This window comes from Schistocerca nitens, chromosome 7 (assembly GCF_023898315.1).
Source record: "Schistocerca nitens isolate TAMUIC-IGC-003100 chromosome 7, iqSchNite1.1, whole genome shotgun sequence".
Lineage (NCBI taxonomy): Eukaryota > Metazoa > Arthropoda > Insecta > Orthoptera > Acrididae > Schistocerca > Schistocerca nitens.
In genome coordinates this window covers 68023704-68048535 of record NC_064620.1, presented here as the reverse complement: position 1 = coordinate 68048535, position 24832 = coordinate 68023704, and the positions used below count along the sequence as shown (strand labels likewise).

The window sequence follows — 24832 nt, the reverse complement described above, 5'->3', positions numbered from 1 at the left end:
ACATTTGTTACGGATTTGTAATAGAGTGCAGGCTTTCACAACAAGTGTTTTCTCAAGCTGTAAATTGTGGTCTTAGAGGCTGTGGTCAAGATCAAAACTATTCACTGATGTTCCGTCATTGTCTGGGGAAATATCTTCAGAGATCAGTCAGCAACTGCCAGTCGACTTCAGAAGACATCTCTCGCAAATGTGCATTGCAGAATTTGTCATTCTGGAAACAAGCCCATAGATAGTGGCTAAGCCATTTCCCCAGTGGATAGTTCAGCTGGTAAAAGCTCTGCCAATGATTGCAGAGTGATAGTCATCTGGAGTTCCATCAACAGTTTGACCTTACGAGGAACTCTGAGAATGTACATACAAAGATGAAAATGTGTGTTAGTAATATATTCTAATGGGAAAATGTGTAGAACAGCCTTAAGATGTAAACAGTCTGGGCTTTTCTTGTTCACTGTAAAATTTGTAGTCATTGTTTTGGTTCATGCTGTTATGGAGTTAACTTTTGAGCAAAAAGAAAAAGTAAAAATAATTTGTGTGGTTGCTGAACAAACTGTTTCATTGTGTGTAACAAATGTGTTCCTTCTGAACATTTCATTTCACAGTTTTAGATACTTTGGTTTGCATCTTCAGGTTTTGTTGATATGCTAATGGGCATCAGTCATATGCAAAATGAGAATAGAGGATCACTCACTTGCAGGTGAATAATAGATGATGCATAGTTACACTTAAAGATCAGATAATTGCACTACCATTGTTTTCAAAAATTTGCTCTTCTGCTACTGTTGTTAGTAAAACTGCACAAACCTCCATAGTCACAAGGAGTTTCACCACTGTCAAAAACTAATGTGAATTTGTGATCCTAAAGGCAGAAGGTATCATGAAAATATTTTTTTTTTTATTGGTGGTTCTGAAGTATACACCGTGCAAACATAAAAATATTTTAGACCAAATACAGGTCCTAACTGTCATTTTAAATGGTAGCTTGAGGAAAGGGACATGCCTGATTGTTGCTCTGGCTTCACTTCTGTGGATTCATAAACCTAGTGACATTTTTTTCTGTTGCTTTGAGCTTTTGTGGAGGACTTGGAAGAGAGGAAGTAGTGTATATAACAAAAACACTGTTAGGTTTGTTGCTGTGTCTTAACTTGTAGTGCCTCGAGAATGTCGGTGTAAGTTCTCGAGACACTTGGCTTTCCACCGTCTCGAACATCTGATGTTTTAAGTACGAGGGTGAGAGAGTGAAGATGTGTCTATCTCGCCACCAGTTTCTGTGTGTGCAGGATGGACGTGAATTGGGAGAATACTGCAATAGTGACGGCACGGACAAGTGTTTGCCGCTCGCGCCATAGAAGCTGTATGTCCAGTACAAGGAGCAAGCATGCTTTATTCCTTGATGGTGTAATAACTGTATTTATTGTGAACAAATGAACTATGAATTGAGCTAAAGACACTTACATTTGATTCTGAAACTTGTGAAGTTGTTTTATTGTGGAGACAAAAATACGAGTTGAACAAAAAGTATCCTGAGAGCATAGAATCATTTTAAGAGTAGAAAGAAGTCTATTTTGAAATTCCTTTAACCAGCTGTAGTCTTCGGGGAAGAAGAGTTTGTGAAGATCAGACACAGCTGTCTGACCTGAGTAAAAGATCGTCTGCACACAATACGTAAGTCAACTGTGTGAGACATGTGAGTCTTGCACCCCAGTACCACACTGTCTCGTGTCATCAGAAACCGTGAGAATGTGGCGACCTAAGTGACAGGACCCAAAGAAAATGCGAATTTCAAGACAGAAACAGGAAGAAGATATGATTTGCCGTAGCAACTAGGCCTAACAAGATGTGAGAACTGTTTCCAGTAATTGATTTGAGTCCAATAAACCAATGGAAGAAAGAGGCAAGTGCAACGTAGTAAAAGATGTGAGAAAGTAACAGCAACAAAGAAAAAACGGGAGAAAAGAACTCAGCCTTTTGACTAAGAAGCTTGGGTGTGAAGAGTAAGCAGTTTTCACACACGTACATTGCACCGACACAGTAACCAGCCACAGACGCCAAATGCACCAGCTGCTGCTCACCGGTGCTGACTCCGCATCTGCTCGCCACCAACGATGCTGAAACCAACATTCAACGCCGCTGGTGCCAGTTCTGTCCACTGGTGCTGATTACACATCCGCTCACCAACGTAGCTAGAACTCTACGCCAGGTGAGGAAAAACATTGTTTGATAAAGTTGAAGGAACTGTTGAATGATAAACTGTTAGTGTAGTTTTGTACTCAGTGGTGAATTTTCTTTTAGGTGATTACTAGGTCTAAAATCAATAAAGTTACGCATCAAGAACAGCAACTAGCAGAACCAGCCGTGGCTGACAGTGAATAAGAAAATGCCAGACTGGGCTGAAGTAGCAAATTTAATTAAAGAACTGTCTAAAGCTACACTCAAAGAGAACAGAGTCGAATGCTCAAATTACTACTCTAAGTAAAAATTTAGAAGCTCAAAATACTCAGTTGAATGTTAAGTTGGATGACCAGAAGGCTGATTCAGCCATTTTAAGTGAAAAAGCTAAATGCACAGAGTGCTAATTTAAGTAGAGAAATAGACACAGTGAATATTCAAGTAAATAATAAATTGGACATTCAGAATAAGACTTTAGGATTGTTAAGTGCAAAAGTAGATGAACATAATAAGGAATTTAGCCAGTTGCGTGAAGGTATGAGAAATTGGTACACTGAATTTGACTCTTTAAATAATGAGGCAGAAAATGTGAAGTTAGATTTAAATAGTGAACTCACTAGTTCCTTGAATACTCAAGTTAATCAACTATTTACTGAGTTTAACCAGAGACAGGATGAGCAACTTCGAGTTAACTAAAAAATTAGATTTGATATTGAAGATAAATACAATAATGTAGAATCTGAATTTAGTGAAAAATTAAAATTTTGTAAAATTGTATGTAATGTTAAATTTAATTCCATAAGACAGGAAATGAATACTTTGAAAAAGAGCACAGATTGACCTAAGAAAGTAATGTCAATTATCCAGTCGAAAATCCCAGGTGTTACTACATGCGTTTTTAGTTCCCGAGTAGATAATATAGGATGAAGTTTTAAAGAAAAAATAGCCAACTCAGACATTATAAATGTAAGTAGTTTGGCGGGACCATTTGAACTAATTAAAGATTGATAAGCTACCGAGAGTATAATCTCTGGAAACATTTCAATGGTTGCTTTTTCCGAACTTAATGATGCTAGCAAAGTTATGGACGACTTGTGCTAAGAATTCAAACTTGTCCATGACAGAATGGAAAATAGAATAACTTTACCTAATGTTGTGTTACTGAGTAAAGTGGCGAGTGTTTTGCTGTGGGGAGACCTTCACACACAATTTAATGAGAAGTACTGGTCTGCACTTGCTCATGTGAGGTTAATATCAGATCCATGGGATACGGGCAGTGTCACATTTATCTCCCAGAGATGTTAACGTCCTGTCATTTATTTTTATTTGTCTACAAATTCCATAGATCCTGTTATGCGTATGACGCTAGGATGTAAACGACTTGAGTAATATATGTTCACAGACCATGGTATCAATTAGTTTACAAGAGCAGAACTAGACATAAATTACATGACTTGCAAGAATAATAATGAACTAAAATAAAGTCGTAGGAATAATACATTATGCATAGTTTTGAGTAAAACGGTTTCTCGATTAAATATGCCTTTAGATTGTTTTTGAATGATGCACTGTTACTACGTAGACTTTTTATATAGCTTGGTAATAAGTTAAATATTTTGACACTGGAGTAATGCACTCCTTTCTGTACCCGAGTTAAACTTTTTAGTTCAAAGTGGAGGTCAGCCTTCTTTCTTGTATTGTGATAATGAAAGCTTTCATTGGTTTCATGGTGGGCAGGATTGTCAACCAAGAAACTCATTAGGGGAAAAATATACTGGCAGGTTGTGGAAAGTATTCAAAGTTTTTTAAAGAGCGTACGGCAGGAGGTTCTCAGGGGTACTCTGCACATTATACAGACTACTTTTTTCTGCATGAGGAAGATTTTTTTAGATGAGGGTGAATTGCCCCAGAAGATGATGCCATAACACAAATGGAGTTGAAGTATGCAAAGTATGTGGACTTCGTGACATTTATGTCTCCAAATTGTGAGATTGTCCTAATGGCAAAAATTGCTGAGGACAGCCTTTTTACAGTCTCGAGGACATGGTGGTCCCACTTTAGCGTACTGTCTATGTGGAGGCCTAAGAATTTGGTGCAGTGTACCCTTTCTATCTGATTATTGTTATTTAAAACAGTAATCTCCTGGGGGAGTTTGTGGTCAAGGCTGAAATGGATATAATTAGTTTTGCACAGGTTTACTGTGAGTGAGTTCACTTGGAACCAGGTTAATAGTACTGTAAGTAATTTGTTAGCATCAACCTCTATATCAGTGAGCTGTTTGTTACTAATCAAAATGCTGGTGTCGTCAGAAACATGGTGAACTTGCATGTATTGCATGAAAAAGGTAGGTCATTTACATATATCAGAAACAGCAACGGACCAAGGACGGATCCCTGGGGTACTCCATGGAGTACAGTGCTCCAGTCTGACTCTACTACCTCTCCCTCTTTATTGCTCCCACCATCTGCTTCCTGTTTTGGAGGTAGGGTTTTAGACAGCTTCCCAGCTTCCCAGTGGCCCAGTGATCCCATAGTGGCGTGCTTTGTTGAGGAGTATTTTGTAGTCCACACAGCCGAAGGCTTTGGACAGATCACAAAATATTCCAACTGCCTTCATTTTATTATTTAGGGATTCCAGTATATAATTTGTGAAAGAAAATATGGCCTCAGTTGTGGACATACTTTTCCGGAAACTGTACTGTCTATCACTTATGATGCCAAAGTTTTCTAGGTGCCTTACAATTCTGGAGCGCAGTAGTTTCTCAAGGACTTTAGCGAAAGTGGACAGGAGGGAGATTGGACTATAGTTTGAGACTTGCGTTGTCTCACTTTTTGTGGAGAGGCTTCACTATAGCAAGTTTCATGCCCTCTGGGAAAACACCCTGGTACATAGAGGCATTAAATATATGGGCTAATACTTTGCTTAATTGGTCAGAGCAGGTTTTTAGCAGCTTACTGGAGATATTATCTACACCAGATGATCCCTTACATTTTAATGAGGCAATGTTTTTTTTTAAATCTCATATCGCATTTGCAATAGTCTCTTGGTTGCTTACAGTATTGTCATCAATGTTTAGTACAATGTCTACTGGTTTACTGGCACTGTTCGTACCAGTCTCGCTCCTTATTATGTCCCAGATTGCTTTAATTTTATTACTGGATTGGTTGATTTTGGATCTAAAATATATGCTTTTTGAAAGTTTTATTACCTTACTCAAAGTTTTACAATACTTTTTATAATTTATTTGACTGGGGTTTCCTGATTCTTTTGCTGTTATGTACAAAATTCTTTTTTGCTTGCAAGATGTCCTAATCCCATTTGTTATCCATGGTTTCTGTGTGTTTTCTTTTGGTACATTCCTATAAGCTTTTTTTGGGAAGGAGGTTTCAAATATTGATGCAATTTCTTTACTAAACGGGTTATACTTGGAATTTACATCTTTCGGAATATATGTGACTCCAATTTACATTAGGGAGGCATGATTTGAATGTTTTTATTGTTAGTACATTTATGGGCCTGAATACCTTCCACGTTGGCTCAGTTTTATTCTGACAAACATTTATATTTTTGATGGTAAGTCTTTGACCACCATGGTCAGAAAGACCATTTATTATTTTACTAATGCTGATACTGCCCAATTTCTGTTGGTCTACAAAAATGTTGTCAATTAGTGTGCTTGAATATGAAGTTACTCTGGTGGGAAAATTGACCACTGGCAGAAGGTTGTAGGTGTAAATCAGATTTTCTAGGTCTGTCTTCCCACTACTATGTGTAAGAAAGTTGATGTTGAAATCTCCAAGTAGTACAACATCTCTTTTATAGTTGAATAAGTGCAGTAAAGGCAAATCGAACTGCTTCAAAAAGAGGTCAAGATTTCCTGAAGGTGCTCTATAAATTGCCACAATTAATAGGGTGGAATTACTTACAGAAATTTCGATGGCACATGATTCAAAATGTTGCTCTAAACAAAAATTTTGAACATACATTTCTTTGCAATTGATACTGTTCTTAACAAAAATTGCAACACCACTACCTTTTCTTTGGTTTCTGCAGTATGAAGACGTCAGGTTGTAGTCAGGTATTACCAGCCTTTCCATCCCTGAGCAGGCATGATGCTCAGTGAAGCATAGTACATGGGCGTGATCTATGCTTCCATTGTCTTGCACATTGACTGAGAGTTCGTTTAGCTTATTAAACAGGCCTCTAATATTTTGGTGGAAGATTGCAAGTTGATCCGTTACAGAGGCTGTTACGGGGTTTTGCCTAAAAAATTATTCTTAACTGTCGAGTTCACGAATGCACTCTTGTCCTGTTTTTTTTTGAAAACCATTTGTCTATTGTAGTTTGTTTATACGAAGTCGAAGTGCATCTCTTAGAGTTGAGTTGTTCTGTCATTGCTGCTTTTAGGAGAATACCTAATGCTCTCTTTCCTGCCCGGTTTAGGTGCATACCGTATTTTGTAAACAACTCTCTTCTAAAACTGCTTACATCTACAACACAACTGTTATTAAAGTGATTGCAAGTCTTTGTGAATTTATAGTTTGTTTGCGAGATAGCAGGTGGAGTGACGACCGTCGGATCCTGAGTTGTTTTCGATGTTTCTTCTGTACTATTTTTCCTGCACCAAATTCCCTTCAAATCTTAAACTATTCTGTAATCTATTCTTGAATTCTTAAACTATCCTATATTGTTAGTAATTAGTAAATATGATATGACTACAACATTGAGACCAATTTAAGGGAATCGCGGATAAACAGTGATCTCTAGACATGAAATGAAACGAATAAAATATGAGTGAAAGGTACAATATGATGGTACTATTTAAACCAAGTGATGTCGAGACGACATAAAATGAATAAAGGATTTTATGTGTGTATAAAAGTATAGTATAAACTGAATGACTAAACAACTATGTTATCGTAGTGTATAATTTTCTATTTTTTTTTATACAACATTTTATGAGATGTGATGTATAGGGGAGGGTTTATATTAGTTTGGGAAGGGGTGGGTAGTGTAAGTACAAGCATGATTAACACTAAACACACACCACACCTTTCAGACAACCCTCGCAGGCAAGTGTGACAGATTCTTCACCATTTGCCATTCCATAGGGCTTGCTAATATTTTTCTTTGGAGCCTTCAAAGGTGAATGTGAGAATGTCCATTCTGTACGAGACGTTTAACATCATACCTCCTCAGGCGTCTTACTCAAGTACCGGCGAAGTAGGGATCCTGGGGAGGGGGGGGGGGGGGGAAGGGTTTCCTGTCTTTGGGGCTATCTGCTTTCTCTTCTTCGATCTTAGCAACCATTTCTACTGTTCCCTTTTTTACTTCTCATCTGAGTACCTATCTATCTTTCCCTCTTTCCATATTCATATACTTCAATCGCAGAAGTCCTTCTCTTTTTCTGTAGTTACAGAGAACCTAAAACTGAACTTCACATAAGTAGGCTGAAGAATCAGGCTACACACACACACACACACACACACACACACACACACACACACACAAAGAGAAACTTACACACAAACATGAAAATTACAGATTAGAAAACTGAAGCAATGTCCGAATCGCCAAGGGATGTAAGGGAATAAAGACATCTGTAAATCTGAGTAGATGTACATTTTACTTTGTTGTTGATATGTGACGGTTCTGCATAAGAAAATAACAATCAATGCATTTGCCTAGAGAAGCAGGAGCAGGAGAACTAGGGCAATAAGTATAAAACAGGGATAAGTTAATTGGAGTCAGTTGTGCTAGTCTTTTGAGAAAAGACATAGTATCTATTGGGAGTTGGTAAATACACGTAGACATAGCATCTACTATGTGTAGGCATGATATCTGTTTATGTAGTTCGAGTGAGGAGTGAAAGAAGACTCTAGGGTATTAAGATGGAGTATTGGAAAGTGAAGTTAAGGTGTAAAGTAATTTGTAATTTTACCAGAGAATATTTAAGAATAGTATACATAAAGATGTATGCTAGGGCAATGAACCAGGAGGCCTACTCAAGAAGGATATAGAGAGTGCACTCGACATTTATTGGATGAAAAAAGGGCGGATAGGCAGACCTATGAAAGGCTGACCTATACTGCACCGACAGGGGCATCAAGAAGGGGATTGACCTGTACCATAGAAGGATAGGAATAACAAAGGGGCCTGCCTACCGAAACAAAAGGATAAATGGTACTCCTGGGATCAACCCATGTAAGATATAGGCACTGTTCCTAAAGGGAAAAGGGCAGTATCGTGGCAGAAGTCACACGTTTAAAGGGATGAGTCTGGTAGGTTTCAATTCTATGCTTCACTAGCATTATTATGTTTTATGAGTGTCAATAGGAACACTTTTATTTTGCCCAGAGTTCATCCAGACTACAGAAAGTGTATAAATAATAAGACAATTGTGTATTAAAGAAGCAGTGCAAAGAATTAGAATAAATTACTCAAGTATCAGGAACACCTGGAGTTTGTGATTGGGAATTGACAGTCCTAACAAATCCTAAATAATAGACTAACTTACCAGATCACGATGGAATATTTGGGGTCAATGCCAAAATAGAGTGAGAGTAGAATATATGAAAGATTAGCTAGAGTTTATTCTAAATGAGTACAAAGATCTATGTTGGAGTGTACATTCCTAGAATTGTATGTGATATAAATTTACATAATGATTGTATAAAATATCTCGTGTTCGATTGGGGGGGGGGGGGGGATATGTAGTGCTTAGAGAATTTCAGAGTAAATTCTAGAACCACTTGGCCTTCCACCGTTTTGAACACCCAATATTTTAGAGGTGCGTGGGAGAAATGAATACGTCCTCCTGCACATCGCCTATTTGTATGTGCAGGTCAGGGAAAAAAAAAGTTGAGAGAGACGGACGCGGCGGCTAAACAGTGGCAGAGAAGTACCTGCTGCACGGTCCACAGTCTCCATGTATGGGTCGAGAAGAACAAGGAAACTTTATGTAGTATTCTGTGCTTTTTAGTGTCTCTGTTGATTGTAAAAAGACTAATGAACAATTGAATATAGATTTCTATGTTCATTCATGTATTGGACTTGTTTAAGACTAGAGACTTTTGAATTACTTCAAGTCTTGGCTATGAGCGAAGCACAAGTCTCGGCTATGAGCGAAGCAAGACACATGTATATTATTTGAATATGTGTAAATGAGTCTAATGTTTAAGGAATAAGTTAGCTTTGCAGAAGTTGTCCGTGAAAGTTGAAAATATATAGTGATTGAACTGAAAAGTATTTTACAATTACCAAAATTATTTCAAGGATAGAGAAGTAGTTTAATAAATTCCTTTAACCAGCTATGTCTTCAGAGAAGAAGCTTTTGGGAGATCAACATAGCTATTACCCGGAGAAGGAGATCGGCTACACACAATGTGCAAGTTAACTGAATTGAGACAAGTGTGTGCCTTGCAACTCAATACCACTGTCTCTTGTCCAAAAAATGTTAGAAACAGAGGATAGAGGGGAGGGGGGGATACAAATTGGTCTGCAAATCTGAGCAGTTTGGAGCAAATGCAGAAAGACAAATTGCCACTGATGGCAGGTGATTGCTTAGATCAGCACCAAACATTGTCGCTGGGCACCTGCGAGAGGTGTGGACTTTGGAACTTGATAAGGATACTTGTAAAGAGATTCAAGGAACACAAGGGTCTGAATAACACATTCATTGTATTCAGACTAAACTACTCCACTGAAGTCTAATTCTAAACCTTAGAAAAGCAAAGGATTCGACTGTTGACACAACAGAAGTCAGTGTCTGAGGTCATAGGCCGAGAACTAACAGAAATAACAATCACTATCAGCAATGTAAAGTACAAACATTGAGAGCAGCACTCGAAGTGAGAAAATAGTTTGAATCTCCTTCAAGGCTCACATCCCAAAGATCTGATCAAGAACACTTTGAATACGAAAAGCTGGAGTTTTTAAAGGATTTGGTGTGGCACACACTTTCTCCCTATCTGCCATGAGCCTGCCAATCCACCAGCACCTTACAGGCATCTTACAATCTGACGTGCAACTCTGCAACCACAGGGTGCCTCTTGGCCAACCACATTCAGCTCTTCCCCCTCCTCTTCCTTACCTATAGGTAGGGATTTCTTGTAATAAAATCGACGTAGCTATTACCCAGAGAAGAAGATCGGCTACACACAACGTGCAAGTTAACTGAATTGAGAAAAGTGTGTGCCTTGCAACCCAATACCACTGTCTCTTGTCGTCCAAAAAATGTTAGAAACCGAGGATAGAGGGGTGGGGGGGATACAAATTGGTCTGCAAATCTGAGCAGTTTGGAGCAAATGCAGAAAGACAAATTTCCAGTGGGGTAGCAACAGTGGTCAACTGAAAGCTAAAAATCATAGCCCTTCCAATTTTGGCTAGCAGCAATAGAGTTTTACTTCATTTTCCTGTGTCCTGGGGATTCTTGTGAGTAGAGATCACTATTCCAGCAGTTTTACTAATTTCCCGTGTCACTCTAACCTGTGTGAACAAGCCGATATTACTGTTCTCAGGAACTAGTGTTAGGCTTGTTACACATTCTAAGGCATGCCTGTTTGCAACCACCATCTACAATGACACTGTGCAGATATTAGATGGAGTTATCAATTAATTCTCTGAACTGAAACTTGTACCCTGGGGTGACTGTCCTGGCCATCTGCAATTTACAGACTGCTGCCATTACTGTTTACCTCATGTAATCTAAACACTACCAATTGTGTTTGCTCTCTGCGTAGTGTCTGCTTTCCTATCTTGGAGTGCTCTCTCTGGATTCAAACATCGCAAGCTTAACAATGCACAAGTCAGTAAGTCATCAATACATCACAGTATATATGGCATGAGTACTATTGGAAAAGGGTTAATAGCAGTGCTGTTATTAATTTACAAAGCCATCCTGTAAAACTATGGAACTAGTTTAATGCATGCTGCTTGCAAATCAGTGGCAGAGGAATCTGACATATGTAGTGAAAGAAACTGTGAACTTAAGTGAGGAGTGCAGAGCAGAAATGTACTAAAGGCACTGCAAGTGGACCATTATTCAAACATTTTTCAAAATTACAATTTTAATATACAAAGGCTATTCAAAAGATTAGACTTTTATTTATAAAATCAATCTTTACTCATATGCAATTATTTGATGCTACTCACCTTCAAAATAGTCCCCTTCAGCTACTACACAGCTCCCCCAATGTTGCTGCCACTGCTGGAAGCATTGCAGGAAAGCTTATTTTGATATGGTTTGCAGTTGCTCTGTCAAATTGCACATAATGTCTTCCTGTTCTGAAATCTGGTCCCTTTGTGATTATCTTTCAATTTAGGGAAAGCCAGAAGTCACTCACTACTAGGCCAGGAGAATAGGGAGGCTGCCAAACCACAGCCATGTTGTATTTGCACAAAAAACTCTGAATTAATTGAGAACAATGAGTGGGTGCATTATCATGGTAAGATGTCCACTGCTCACAGGTATGTCTATTTGCATCTCACTGCTTTACTAATGCTATGCAGAACCTCTTGGTAGCAGTTCTTATTGACATCAGTACCTTGTGGGGCATACTTGTAATAGACTAAAACACTGGAGTAAAAAAGACAGTAAGCATGACTTTTACATTGTTGTGGACCTGCCTCGCTTTTTTGGGTCTTAGGGGATGATGGATACTTCCATTACGATGACTGGTACTTTGTTTCTAGGTCATACCCATAAACCCAGGATTGATCACTGTGTTAAGAAAGCTGGGCTTACTGTTCACAGTATCCAGCATGTCCTGTGCGATCTCTGAACTTCAGCACAAATTTTGCTGAGATCTGCCTGAGGTCCAAATGGTCCGTTAAAATGGAATGAATGGATCCAATACTAATCCACAAGTCATCTGATCATTATTCATCAATTCTGCATCACTAGGGTCCTTACGTGATCAGTAACATAATTTGCACATGTTGAGGACCTACCTTAAAGTGGTTGTACCACTCTTTTATCTCTGTGGCACCCATTGCTTCTCTACAAAAACTTGTCAAATGTTGCAGATTGTTTGAACTCGAGAATTGCCAAGCTTAAAACAAAATTTGAGGCAGTAATAGTGTTCCACTTTTTGTCTTCTTGCCCTCAACGCAAAATCAGACTACTGCCACTTACATGTGTTTACTTGTCAATGACAAGCCAGCAACTTTTTGGAAAAAAATCGGGCAAGTGCACTATGTGTGCCTACGGACATAGTGGGTGCAAGCCCCAGTACCGTTGTTGGTTTCAACAATAAAAAATGTCAGATGCTTTTTGAATAGCCGTTGTATTTAGAAAAGTATCAGCTTTTTAGCAAATAATGTAAATGTATGTTAGAAAAATTTCATTGTTCTCTTGTTAATACTTCTGAGAAAAGGTACACTGGAAATGACATGGCAGAGTTAGACGGTACCTTCTCCCCTTTAAGTGTGCCTGTGCAGCACTAATATATATAGCGTGATTTTTTTCCACTATGTACAAACTCTGGGGATTGATCGATGAGAGGATGCGGAACAAAAAAAGTCTAATTAACTTGTCGGGAAATGCTTGGTTTCCATGCTAGAGACCACTTACTCAACTATACATTGTTACAGAGACTGCGGTCTAATACATACTGTATCATACAGCCACAGTTACAGTATGTGTTGAAAATGGTTTCAACTCGTGCCATGTTCCATCTCACATGTTCACATTGGCCAGGCTGCTTTTGAACATTGTCAAACATAGCATGAATACATTGCTCCAGTGTCTCCACATTTGGAATGGGATCTGCGTACACGATACTTTTGAGATGGCCTCGTAAACAGAAATTGCACAGGTTGAGATCTGGTGAACGAGCGGGCCATGCAACTGGACCCCCTCGTCAAATTCATTGACCAGGGAAGACGCAATTGAGATACGTTCATACATTAATGATAAAGTGGGCTGGAGCACCATTGTGGAGCATCCACATAACCCTTTGAAACTTAAGTGGCACGTCTTCCAGCAGGATAGGAAGTCACCCACAAGAAACGCCAGTAGTTCTGGCCTGTTACGTGATGTGGAAGGAAGACTGGTCCCAAAATATGGTCATGAGTTATCCCAGCCCATACATTACAGCTGCACTGATGCTGATGATTCGCTGCCACCACATCATGGGGGTCCTGCATACTTCTCATAAATGACTGTTATGGAATTTGTTGAAGATACCACTCCATGTAAAGGTGGCCTTATCTGTGAATAGGATGGATGACATGAATCCTATGAAGAAACCAGTGACAAAATTCCTCCCAATGTGGAAAGTTTGTCACTAGTATTCCTTGCGCGCGCACGCACACACACACACACACACACACACACACACACACACACACACACACACACAGAGTAAGTGTTAAGGGTAGTAACAATTGTCAGAATGTTCCACACAGTTGTCTGGCTTACCTTGTACTGGTGGGCCAACTGCCTGGTACTGACACAGTGGTTGCTTCCCCCTGAGTTAATCACATTTTCCCCCAACTCTGGTGTCCAAACATTTCGGGTAGGTCCTTTGTGATTTCCTGTTTCCTAAGTTACCCTGTTTCAGACAAATGGCAAAACATTGTTGCTGTCAGTGGTTGTTATTGGCAAGGATAGGTCTCGTGATACAACCTTACTGCACACTGGCCATTGCCATTTGCCTTTCCGTAAGTAAACACCATGTTGGCAAGCTCTCAGTTCGAATAGAGACCCATTGTGTACAATGCTGTACCGCATCGACTACAAGGTAAGTCAGCAAGAGAACTGAGTCGAACACAGTATTACCAGTTACTATGGCAGGAAAGGGAGCTAGGGCATGATGCATGAGGAACAGTACCAAGCTCCAGGAGGAAACCATGCTTACTGTAACTGTGTGTGCAAGGTACACTGCATATTAGACGGCAGTCTCTGTAACAAAGTATGATTGAATAAATGGGCTCTAGCATGGGAACTATGCATTTTTGGACCAAGTTCATTAGACCTTTTTTTTATTCTATATCCTCTCATCAGTCAATCCCCAGAGTTTGGACATGGTAGAAAAAATCGCCATGAGAGAGAGAGAGAGAGAGAGAGAGAGAGAGAGAGAGAGTCCTTTTTTTTTTTAATAATCCATTTCATTATTATAGATACTCGAATTTACAAACTATTAAAGTTTAAAAATGTGTCAATCTCCTTACTTTACAGGAAGAAGTCATGACGCTTGAGAGAATATTGCTTCAGACGATCAAATTTGATTTACAAGTTGAACATCCTTATAGCTACCTGCTGAAGTATGCCAAATGTCTTAAAGGTGAGGTGAATCGTTATGTTTTGAACATCCTTTATAAATTAAAAGTTCAGTATTCTGTTGCAACATTTTCATGAATTTACAGTGAGATGTTTCTTTTGCAGGAGACAAAAGCAAATTACAGAAGATGGTCCAGATGGCATGGACTTTTGTGAATGATAGGTAAACTGATTTCTGTGGTATTCAATAATTACATAAATTTAAGGTTTTAATCATGACCCATTTTCTCTGTTGTGCAGAAACTATGTAATATAGGAATTGTCAGATTGTAATGGACTTAGAAATAATCATATGACATTATTGACCGGGGAGGTAGCTTTGGAGATGTTAAACATCTGGTTCCAATCTATTTGACAAAAATGTGGCAATTTTTGCATCTTTGTGATGAAGAGATGAAATGGTATGTAAAACAAACACAGTCTCTGAGAAAGAAAATCTAAAACTTGGCCTGGAATTGAACTCTGAACCCTATGATCCAAAGGCAGCAGTGCTAACTGCTAGATCGCTAGCTGCAGACTGACAGATTCTAATATACACAATTTTGATAATGTTTGGTAACTTTAATTCCAGACCAAATTTATGCCTCACTACGTCTCCAAGAAATGCTGTGGAAAGAATACGGTATATGTATTACGACAGTATTGTGAAAAGGGTAGATTACTGCGCACTATATAGAGGAGATGTTAGTCTCAGACAGACACAATGACAACACTGCTATCTTAAATGTATAGCAGTTTTTTCATTCAGCATTGAGTGGAAGCTGTCTCAGACACTGAAAAACTGCCAAAGGAATTGAGCCACTTGCAGAAAGTATTGAAGGAAAACATCTAAAACAAGTGTCAGATTTTGCAGACTGTATTTCCGAAAACATGTAAATCGGAGGATCCAGAGGAGTACCCAGAGAAGCTTGTATCCCAATCGCAATGCCATCTCTCTAGTTAAAATATTCTCCGTCACACACAATATATCAGTGTGTGCTTAAATAAATCCCCAAAAGTGTCATCAAATAAATGGGAGAGCAGAGCTATAGAATCTTTGATGGGAATGTGCGCGAATAATGATGCCACATCAAAGCTGACCATAATACCTCCTCTTCCAAGATGCATTCATTTAATTCGATTGATGAAGTCAGCCGTATTCTTGATGGTGCACAGTGACCAGTTTGTGGAGTAAGGAGGCTGGCCAGATGTTTTGCATGTCGGTAAGTTAGCAATCCAGTATTGCTCACGGTGGGACATACAGGTGTGCTGTTCTTGTAAAACTGGAAGGCTGTGCAATGTAGATGGTAGAGGAGCGCAAGGGAGAAGACTTTTAATAACATTCTCTTCCTGTGAATACCTCTTGAGAATCTCAGACATCTTCCTCATTATTCTGTGTGCGGGGTTCCTTCGTAACTTTTGATGTGTCGCTGCCTGCAGCTTAAACTGAAACTTTGTGTCATAGTTGGCTCATTATGGCTGCAGTGCCCTTGTTAGCTGACAGGACTACAAGGAGAGGAAGCTCGAGAGAATTTTTTCCGTACATATCGCTGCAAAAGCACGCATTCGTATGTCATTCAAATTTGCCTTCTGAATGAGAAACTTACTGCATAATTTTTCCTTTACACAAAATGCAGATGGTGTTACTCCTACTTGTGATATTCAGTAGGTTTTTTTCCCCCCTGTTAACAATGCTAATGGCCAATAGCTTAGCTCTAATGCTAACTGTGGTGTAAGGAAAGAATCATTCAATGCATTAAAGGGATTTACAGCATTGGCCTGTACAAAAATAGTCATGATTACTGTAACTCGGCTAACAAGCTAACATTCTACATTGGAAGGTTAGTCAAGTTGTGAATCAATTTCTGTCCATGGTGAGTAGCGTTGTATCCTTCACATAACGTTGTTGTTATTCCTGCCTGGATTTTCTGTATATTACAGTCTGTACATGCCCCGGGAAATACAGGAAAAATCCGGGATTTTTTTTTTCTGCTGGGAGAAAACCAATAACAACCCGAGACTTTTTTGGGATCCCAAGAATTTTTCATTGTTTCAGTTTTCAGTTACATTTTTGTAATTTTGACTGGTAATAACTGATTTCATATATATATATATATATATATATATATATATATATATATATATATATATATATATATATATATATATATATATATATATATATAAAAAAACAAAGATGATGTGACTTACCAAATGAAAGTGCTGGCAGGTCGACAGACACACAAACAAACACAAACATACACACAAAATTCAAGCTTTCGCAACAAACTGTTGCCTCATCAGGAAAGAGGGAAGGAGAGGGAAAGACGAAAGGATGTGGGTTTTAAGGGAGAGGGTAAGGAGTCATTCCAACATTTCCTTCGCAATTAACATTTTTGTTATTTTTTCTTTTGTTTGTTTGTTTTATTGCTTCAGTAGTATTCTGCAGTAGCGTGATGCAGTAATTAGTTTGTCAGCTTTTTAAAGAGATTTGGCTTTAATTAATCTTTTCCACTGAGGTAGTTAATTTATTTGAAACGAAGTGTTTCCTGATGAGGCAACAGTTTGTTGCGAAAGCTTGAATTTTGTGTGTATATTTGTGTTTGTTTGTGTGTCTATCGACCTGCCAGCGCTTTTGTTTGGTAAGTCTCATCATCTTTCTTTTTAGATATATATATATATATATATATATATATATATATATATATAAAGAAAGATGATGAGACTTACCAAACAAAAGCGCTGGCAGGTCGATAGACACACAAACAAACACAAATATACACACAAAATTCAAGCTTTCGCAACAAACTGTTGCCTCATCAGGAAAGAGGGAAGGAGAGGGAAAGACGAAAGGATGTGGGTTTTAAGGGAGAGGGTAAGGAGTCATTCCAATCCCGGGAGCGGAAAGACTTACCTTAGGGGGAAAAAAGGACAGGTATACACTCGCGCACACACACACATATCCATCCACACATACAGACACAAGCACCTCTCCTTCCCTCTTTCCTGATGAGGCAACAGTTTGTTGCGAAAGCTTGAATTTTGTGTGTATATTTGTGTTTGTTTGTGTGTCTATCGACCTGCCAGCGCTTTTGTTTGGTAAGTCTCATCATCTTTCTTTTTAGATATATTTTTTCCACGTGGAATGTTTCCCTCTGTTATATTCATATCATTAATTTGAACCCAACAATGACGTTTGTTATTGTCACTGTTACATTTCGAAGTCTTTTCTGTCGTCTTATTTCCTCCTTCTGTTAGGTCTTTAAATATGTCTGCTTGTGTCTGTATGTGTGGATGGATATGTGTGTGTGTGCGAGTGTATACCTGTCCTTTTTTCCCCCTAAGGTAAGTCTTTCCGCTCCCGGGATTGGAATGACTCCTTACCCTCTCCCTTAAAACCCACATCCTTTCGTCTTTCCCTCTCCTTCCCTCTTTCCTGATGAGGCAACAGTTTGTTGCGAAAGCTTGAATTTTGTGTGTATATTTGTGTTTGTTTGTGTGTCTATCGACCTGCCAGCGCTTTTGTTTGGTAAGTCTCATCATCTTTCTTTTTATAAATTACTGCATCACGCTACTGCAGAATACTACTGAAGCAATAAAACAAACAAACAAAAGAAAAAATAACAAAAATGTTAATTGCGAAGGAAATGTGCATTTTACAACAACAAAATACCATGTACACAAAGGCATCTGTCAACAGCAAAATGTGTCAAAGGCCGTAGCACGAAGACTATGCAATACTTAGTAACAACGAACTGCTTTCGATGAGTGTGACATCACAACTATTTACATTAGATTAGTTTGAGCAGTTGACAGAGGGCTCAGGCACATGTCTAGTCAGTCGCATATGAGCAGTACCTTCTCCCACTTCTTGCAACATGAAACCAGATGCTAAACGGAAAATTTTTTATGGGACACCCAAGCAGCCAGATTCACGCATGCACAGAGCATCTGAGTTGTTGTGGGGAGGGGGTCCCCTGTTTACGTTTAGTGATTTTGCTGTTTCCTCTTCATTTACAGCTCCGTCAGATGAAAACAAAACCAATTTCTGTGGCCGGGAGTTATCAAGTGAATTAAAATACTTCACATAATTACAGAAGGCTGAAATATATAATTAGTTTCAGTTTTCTGATTTTATTTTATTTCCAAGTTTTTGGTAGACAAGCATTAATCACCTCACAGAACACTGAAGCTATTTTTGTCAGCTTTTTAAAGAGATTTGGCTTTAATTAATCTTTTCCACTGAGGTAGTTAATTTATTTGAAACGAAGTGTTTCATTCCACAGTATAGGCTAGTTCCAACTGTTCACTGAATTTTAAGTGCACGTTTTCATCTTCCGGCACGCATAACATTATGCCATAATAAAGAACCAAACATAAGATAAGGGTACTGGTACGCCAAGAAAATTTACGTCCCGAAAATCTACATCTACATCCATACTCCGCAAGCCACCTGGCGGTGTGTGGCGGAGGGTACCTTGAGTACCTCTATCGGGTCTCCCTTCTATTCCAGTCTCATATTGTTCGTGGAAAGAAAGATTGTTGGTATGCCTCTGTGTGGGCTCTAATCTCTCTGATTTTATCCTCATGGTCTCTTTGCAAGATATATGTAGGAGGGAGCAATGTACTGCTTGACTCCTCGGTGAAGGTATGTTCTCGAAACTTCAACAAAAGCCTGTACCGAGCTACTGAGCATCTCTCCTGCAGTCTTCCACTGGAGTTTATTTATCGTCTCCGTAACGCTTTCGCGATTACCAAATGATCCTGTAATGAAGTGTGCTGTTCTCCATTTGATCCTCCCTATCTCCTCAATCAACCCTATCTGGTACAGACCCCACACTGGTGAGCAGTATTCAAGCAGTGGGCGAACAAGCGTACTGTAACCTACTTCCTTTGTTTTCGGATTGCATTTCCTTAGGACTCTTTCAATGAATCTGTCTGGCATCTGCTTTACTGACGATCAACTTTATATGATCATTCCATTTTAAATCACTCCTAATGCCTACTCCCAGATAGTTTATGGAATTAAAGCTTAATATCACGTTGGGGCGTACTGCATTGTGGATCTGGACATATGAACGTGCACGTCAAGCCAAATTATGCATTTTAGTATGGTTTATGAAATTCTGATGCTCTTAGGAGTACCCTCTGATGTTTCTTTTATCATGTACTGTAAGATCTTTTAATGCTTTATGCGTATGAACATACAGGCTTCCTATGCTATCGTAACTGCACATGCGCATTAATGCCTATTTCCTGGTGCTTTCTGGCAACTGCTGAAATGAACCTATTTCTAACAGGTCTCGAGAAAATATTACGAATGATGGTTTGAGAAGTGGTACTTTCAAAGTAAATTTCCTTTTATACAAGATGAATTATGTTACCTGTGAGAGTGTGTGAATTTTCTTAAACCACAAAGCATTTGACTTTTGTTTAAAATTTAACACTTTGAGAACCAGCCACTTAGAATAATTTCAAGCCCAGAAGACCAGAAATTTGCCATTATTTCAAATTTTACTCCCACATTTGTTAAATGTATCTTAAAGTGTAACACACGCAAAAAAGACCAATATTACACGTGAAAGCTTAGCTTCTCTAGTAGCTTATTAATCTTAGAGATCAATATTATATGTGAAAGCTTAGCTTTTCTTATAGCTGCGGTATTATATTACTTTAAAGCATTAACTTTTCGTATTTGGCTGATTACATCACATGTTCTATGCTTTGAACATCTGCTGTCAATGGCTGGTGAGATCATGCGAGATGTGCTATGATTGGCTTACAAAAGCAATCTCAATTTCAATGCTTCAAAAACTAACATGTAGTTTTTGGTGGAATTCAAATTTATAATTTCCTAATACGAAGGTATGCAGCTTACATGTTGCTGCACATCAAAGATCTTTCCAAAAAAAAACTTTTTTTTTTGCTGGGTTTCGTATTCTATGCCAAAGTGCCGGGAAGGTCTATGCCTATGTGTGAAATTTCAATTGGCATAAAGTGCTCTACAGGCTTGGATATGCTAGAGACTAGCATACCATAGCTGTGCAACTGTATACTGCTAGGAGTAACACCATCTACATTTTGCGTATAAGGAAAAATTATGCAGTAAGTCTGTCATTCAGAAGGCAAATTTGAATGACATACGGATGCATGGTTTCCCAGTGATATGTACCAAAAAAATTCTCTTGAGCTTCCTCTCCTTGTAGCCCTGACTGCTTACAAGGGCCATGCAGCCATAATTATGGAACAAGTCAACTATGACACAAAGCTTCAGTTGATAATGGAGGAGGTGACACATCAAAAATTATCAAGGGACACAACATACAAAATAATGTGAAAGAGATTGGAGATTCCCAAGAGTCTTTCACTATAAAAAGTCTTCTCCCTCAGGATCCTCGACCACATACACTGTATGACCTTCTAAAAGTTTGCAAGAATGCCACACTTCTACTTTCCAGTGTGAGCACCACTGGATCGCCAACTTAGACTTCCAACACATCTGGCCAGTCTCCTTACTCTGCACGTTGGTCACTGTGTGTACCACATCAAGAATACGGCTGACTTCATCAGTTGAATTATTTTGCTTGCATCTTGGAAAAGGAGATGATATGGTCAGCTTTGATGTGCTGTCACTGTTCACATGCATTCCCATCAAAGATTGTGTAGATCTGCTCTTCCAGTTATTTGATGACACTGCTAGGGATTTATTTAATAACACTGAGATTCTCGTGGTTTTTTGTGTTGTTGTTGTTGTGGTCTTCAGTCCTGAGACTGGCTTGATGCAGCTCGCCATGCTACTTTATCCTGTGCAAGCTTCTTCATCTCCCAGTACCTACTGCAACCTACATCCTTCTGAATCTGTTTAGCGTATTCGTCTCTCTGTCTACCTCTACGATTTTTACCCTCCATGCTGCCCTCCAATGCTAAATTTGTGATCCCTTGATGCCTCAGGACATGTCCTACCAATCGATCCCTTCTTCTAGTCGAGTTGTGGCACAAACTTCTCTTCTCCCCAATCCTATTCAATACCTCCTCATTAGTTATATGATCTACCCATCTAATCTTCAGCATTCTTCTGTAGCACCACATTTCGAAAGCTTCTATTCTCTTCTTGTCCAAACTAGTTATCGTCCATGTTTCACTTCCATACATGGCTACACTCCATACAAATACTTTCAGAAACTATTTCCTGACACTTAAATCTATACTCGATGTTAACAAATTTCTCTTCTTCAGAAATGCTTTCCTTGCCATTGCCAGTCTACATTTGATATCCTCTCTACTTCGACCATCATCATTTATTTTGCTCCCCAAATAGCAAAACTCCTTTACTACTTTAAGTGTCTCATTTCCTAATCTAATCCCCTCAGCATCTCCCGACTTAGTTTGACTACATTCCATTATCCTCGTTTTGCTTTTGTTGATGTTAATCTTATACCCTCCTTACATGACACTGTCCATTCCGTTCAACTGCTCTTCCAAGTCCTTTGCTGTCTCTGACAGAATTACAATGTCATCGGCGAACCTCCAAGTTTTTATTTCTTCTCCATGGATTTTAATACCTAATATGAACTTTTCTTTTGTTTCCTTCACTGCTTGCTCAATATACAGATTGAATAACATCAGGGAGAGGCTACAACCCTGTCTCACTCCCTTCCCAACCACTGCTTCCCTTTCATGACCCTCGACTCTTATTACTGCCATCTGGTGTCTGTACAAATTGTAAGTAGCCTTTCGTTCCCTTTATTTTACCCCTGCCACCTTTAGAATTTGAAAGAGAGTATTCCAGTCAACATTGTCAAAAGCTTTCTCTAAGTCTACAAATGCTAGAAACGTAGGTTTGCCTTTCTTTAATCTTTCTTCTAAGATAAGTCATAAGGTCAGTATTGCCTCACGTGTTCCAACATTTCTACGGAATCCAAACTGATCTTTTTGAAGTCTGAGGGTATTTCACCTGTCTCATACATCTTGCCCCTCATGAACCATGGACCTTGCTGTTGGTGGGGAGGCTTGCGTGCCTCAGCGATACAAATGGCCGTATCGTAGGTCCAACCACAACGGAGGGGTATCTGTTGAGAGGCCAAACAAACATGTGGTTCCTGAATAGGGGCAGCAGCCTTTTCAGTAGTTGCAGGGGCAACAGTCGGGATGATTGACTGATCTGGCCTTGTAACATTAACCAAAACGGCCTTGCTGTGCTGGTACTGCGAACGGCTGAAAGCAAGGGGAAACTACAGCCGTAATTTTTCCTGAGGAAATGCAGCTTTACTGTATGATTAAATGATGATGGCGTCCTCTTGGGTAAAATATTCCGGAGGTAAAATAGTCCCCCATTCGGATCTCCGGGCGGGGACTACTCAAGAGGATGTCATTATCAGAGAAAGAAAACTGGCGTTCTACGGATCGGAGTGTGGAATGTCAGATCCCTTAATCAGGCAGGTAGGTTAGAAAATTTAAAAAGGGAAATGGATAGGTTAAAGTTAGATGTAGTGGGAATTGGTGAAGTTCGCTGTCAGGAGGAACAAGACTTTTGGTCAGGCGAATACAGGGTTATAAATACAAAATCAAATAGGGGTAATGCAGAAGTCTGTTTAATAATGAATAAAAAAATAGGAGTGCGGGTTAGCTACTACAAACAGCATAGTGAACGCATTATTGTGGCCAAGTAAGACACAAAGCCCATGCCTACTACAGCAGTACAAGTTTATATGCCAACTAGCTCTGCAGATGATGAAGAAATTGATGAAATGTATGATGAGATAAAAGAAATTATTCAGGTAGTGAAGGGAGATGAAAATTTAATAGTCATGGGTGACTGGAATTCGAGAGTAGGAAAAGGGAGAGAAGGTAACATAGTAGGTGAATAAGGATTGGGGCTAAGAAATGAAAGAGGAAGCCGCCTGGTATAGTTTTGCACAGATCATAACTTAATCATAGCTAACACTTGGTTCAAGAATCATAAAAGAAGGTTGTATACATGGAAGAACCCTGGAGATACTAAAAGGTATCAGATTATATAATGGTAAGACAGAGATTTAGGAACCAGGTTTTAAATTGTAAGTCATTTCCAGGGGCAGATGTGGATTCTGACCACAATCTATTGGTTATGAACTGCAGATTGAAACTGAAGAAACTGCAAAAAGGTGGGAATTTAAGGAGATGGGACCTGGATAAACTGAAAGAACCAGAGGTTGTAGAGAGTTTCAGGGAGAGCATAAGGGAACAATTGACAGGAATGGGGGAAAGAAATACAGTAGAAGAAGAATGGGTAGCTCTGAGGGATGAAGTAGTGACGGCAGCAGACGATCAAGTAGGTAAAAAGACGAGGGCTAATAGAAATCCTTGGGTAACAGAAGAAATATTGAATTTAATTGATGAAAGGAGAAAATATAAAAATGCAGTAACTGAAGCAGGCAAAATGGAATACAAACGTCTCAAAAATGAGATCGACAGGAAGTACAAAATGGCTAAGCAGGCATGGCTAGAGGACAAATGTAAGGATGTAGAGGCTTGTCTCACTAGGGGTAAGATAGATACTGCCTACAGGAAAATTAAAGAGACCTTTGGAGAAAAGAGAAGCACTTGCATGAATATCAAGAGCTCAGATGGAAACCCAGTTCTAAGCAAAGAAGGGAAAGCAGAAAGGTGGAAGGAGTATATAGAGGGTCTATACAAGGGCGATGTGCTTGAGGACAATATTATGGAAATGGAAGAGGATGTAGATGAAGACGAAATGGGAGATAAGATACTGTGTGAAGAGTTTGACAGAGCACTGAAAGACCTGAGTCGAAACAAGGCCCCGGGAGTAGACAACATTCCATTAGAACTACTGATGGCCTTGGGAGAGCCAGTCATGACAAAAATCTACCGTCTGGTGAGCAAGATGTATGAGACAGGCGAAATACCCTCAGACTTCAAGAAGAATATAATAATTCCAATCCCAAAGAAAGCAGGTGTTGACAGATGTGAAAATTACCAAACTATCAGTTTAATAAGTCACAGCTGCAAAATACTAACGCGAATTCTTTACAGACGAATGGAAAAACTGGTAGAAGCGGACCGTAGAAATGTTGGAACACGTGAGGCAATACTAACCTTACGACTTATCTTAGAAGAAAGATTAAGAAAAGGCAAATCTACGTTTCTAGCATTTGTAGACTTAAAGAAAGCTTTTGACAATGTTAACTGGAGTACTCTCTTTCAAATTCTGAAGGTGGCAGGGGTAAAATACAGGGAGCGAAAGGCAATTTACAATTTGTACAGAAACCAGATGGCAGTTAGAAGAGACGAGGGGCATGAAAGGGAAGCAGTGGTTGGGAAAGGAGTGAGACAGGGCTGTAGCCTATCCCTGATGTTATTCAATCTGTATATTGAGCAAGCAGTAAAGGAAACAAAAGAAAAATT

General features: G+C 39.1%; 1 protein-coding gene across 1 annotated transcript in view; it reads left to right on the top strand.

The window, feature by feature from the left end:
• The window catches only part of LOC126195060 (cyclin-K), a 76845-nt gene that overhangs the window by 20189 nt on the left and 31824 nt on the right, over positions 1-24832 (top strand). The window contains exons 4-5 of the mRNA XM_049933507.1: positions 14348-14453; positions 14555-14612. Of these exons, the coding sequence (XP_049789464.1) occupies positions 14348-14453; positions 14555-14612 (164 nt within the window). The remainder of the gene's footprint in view (positions 1-14347; positions 14454-14554; positions 14613-24832) is intronic.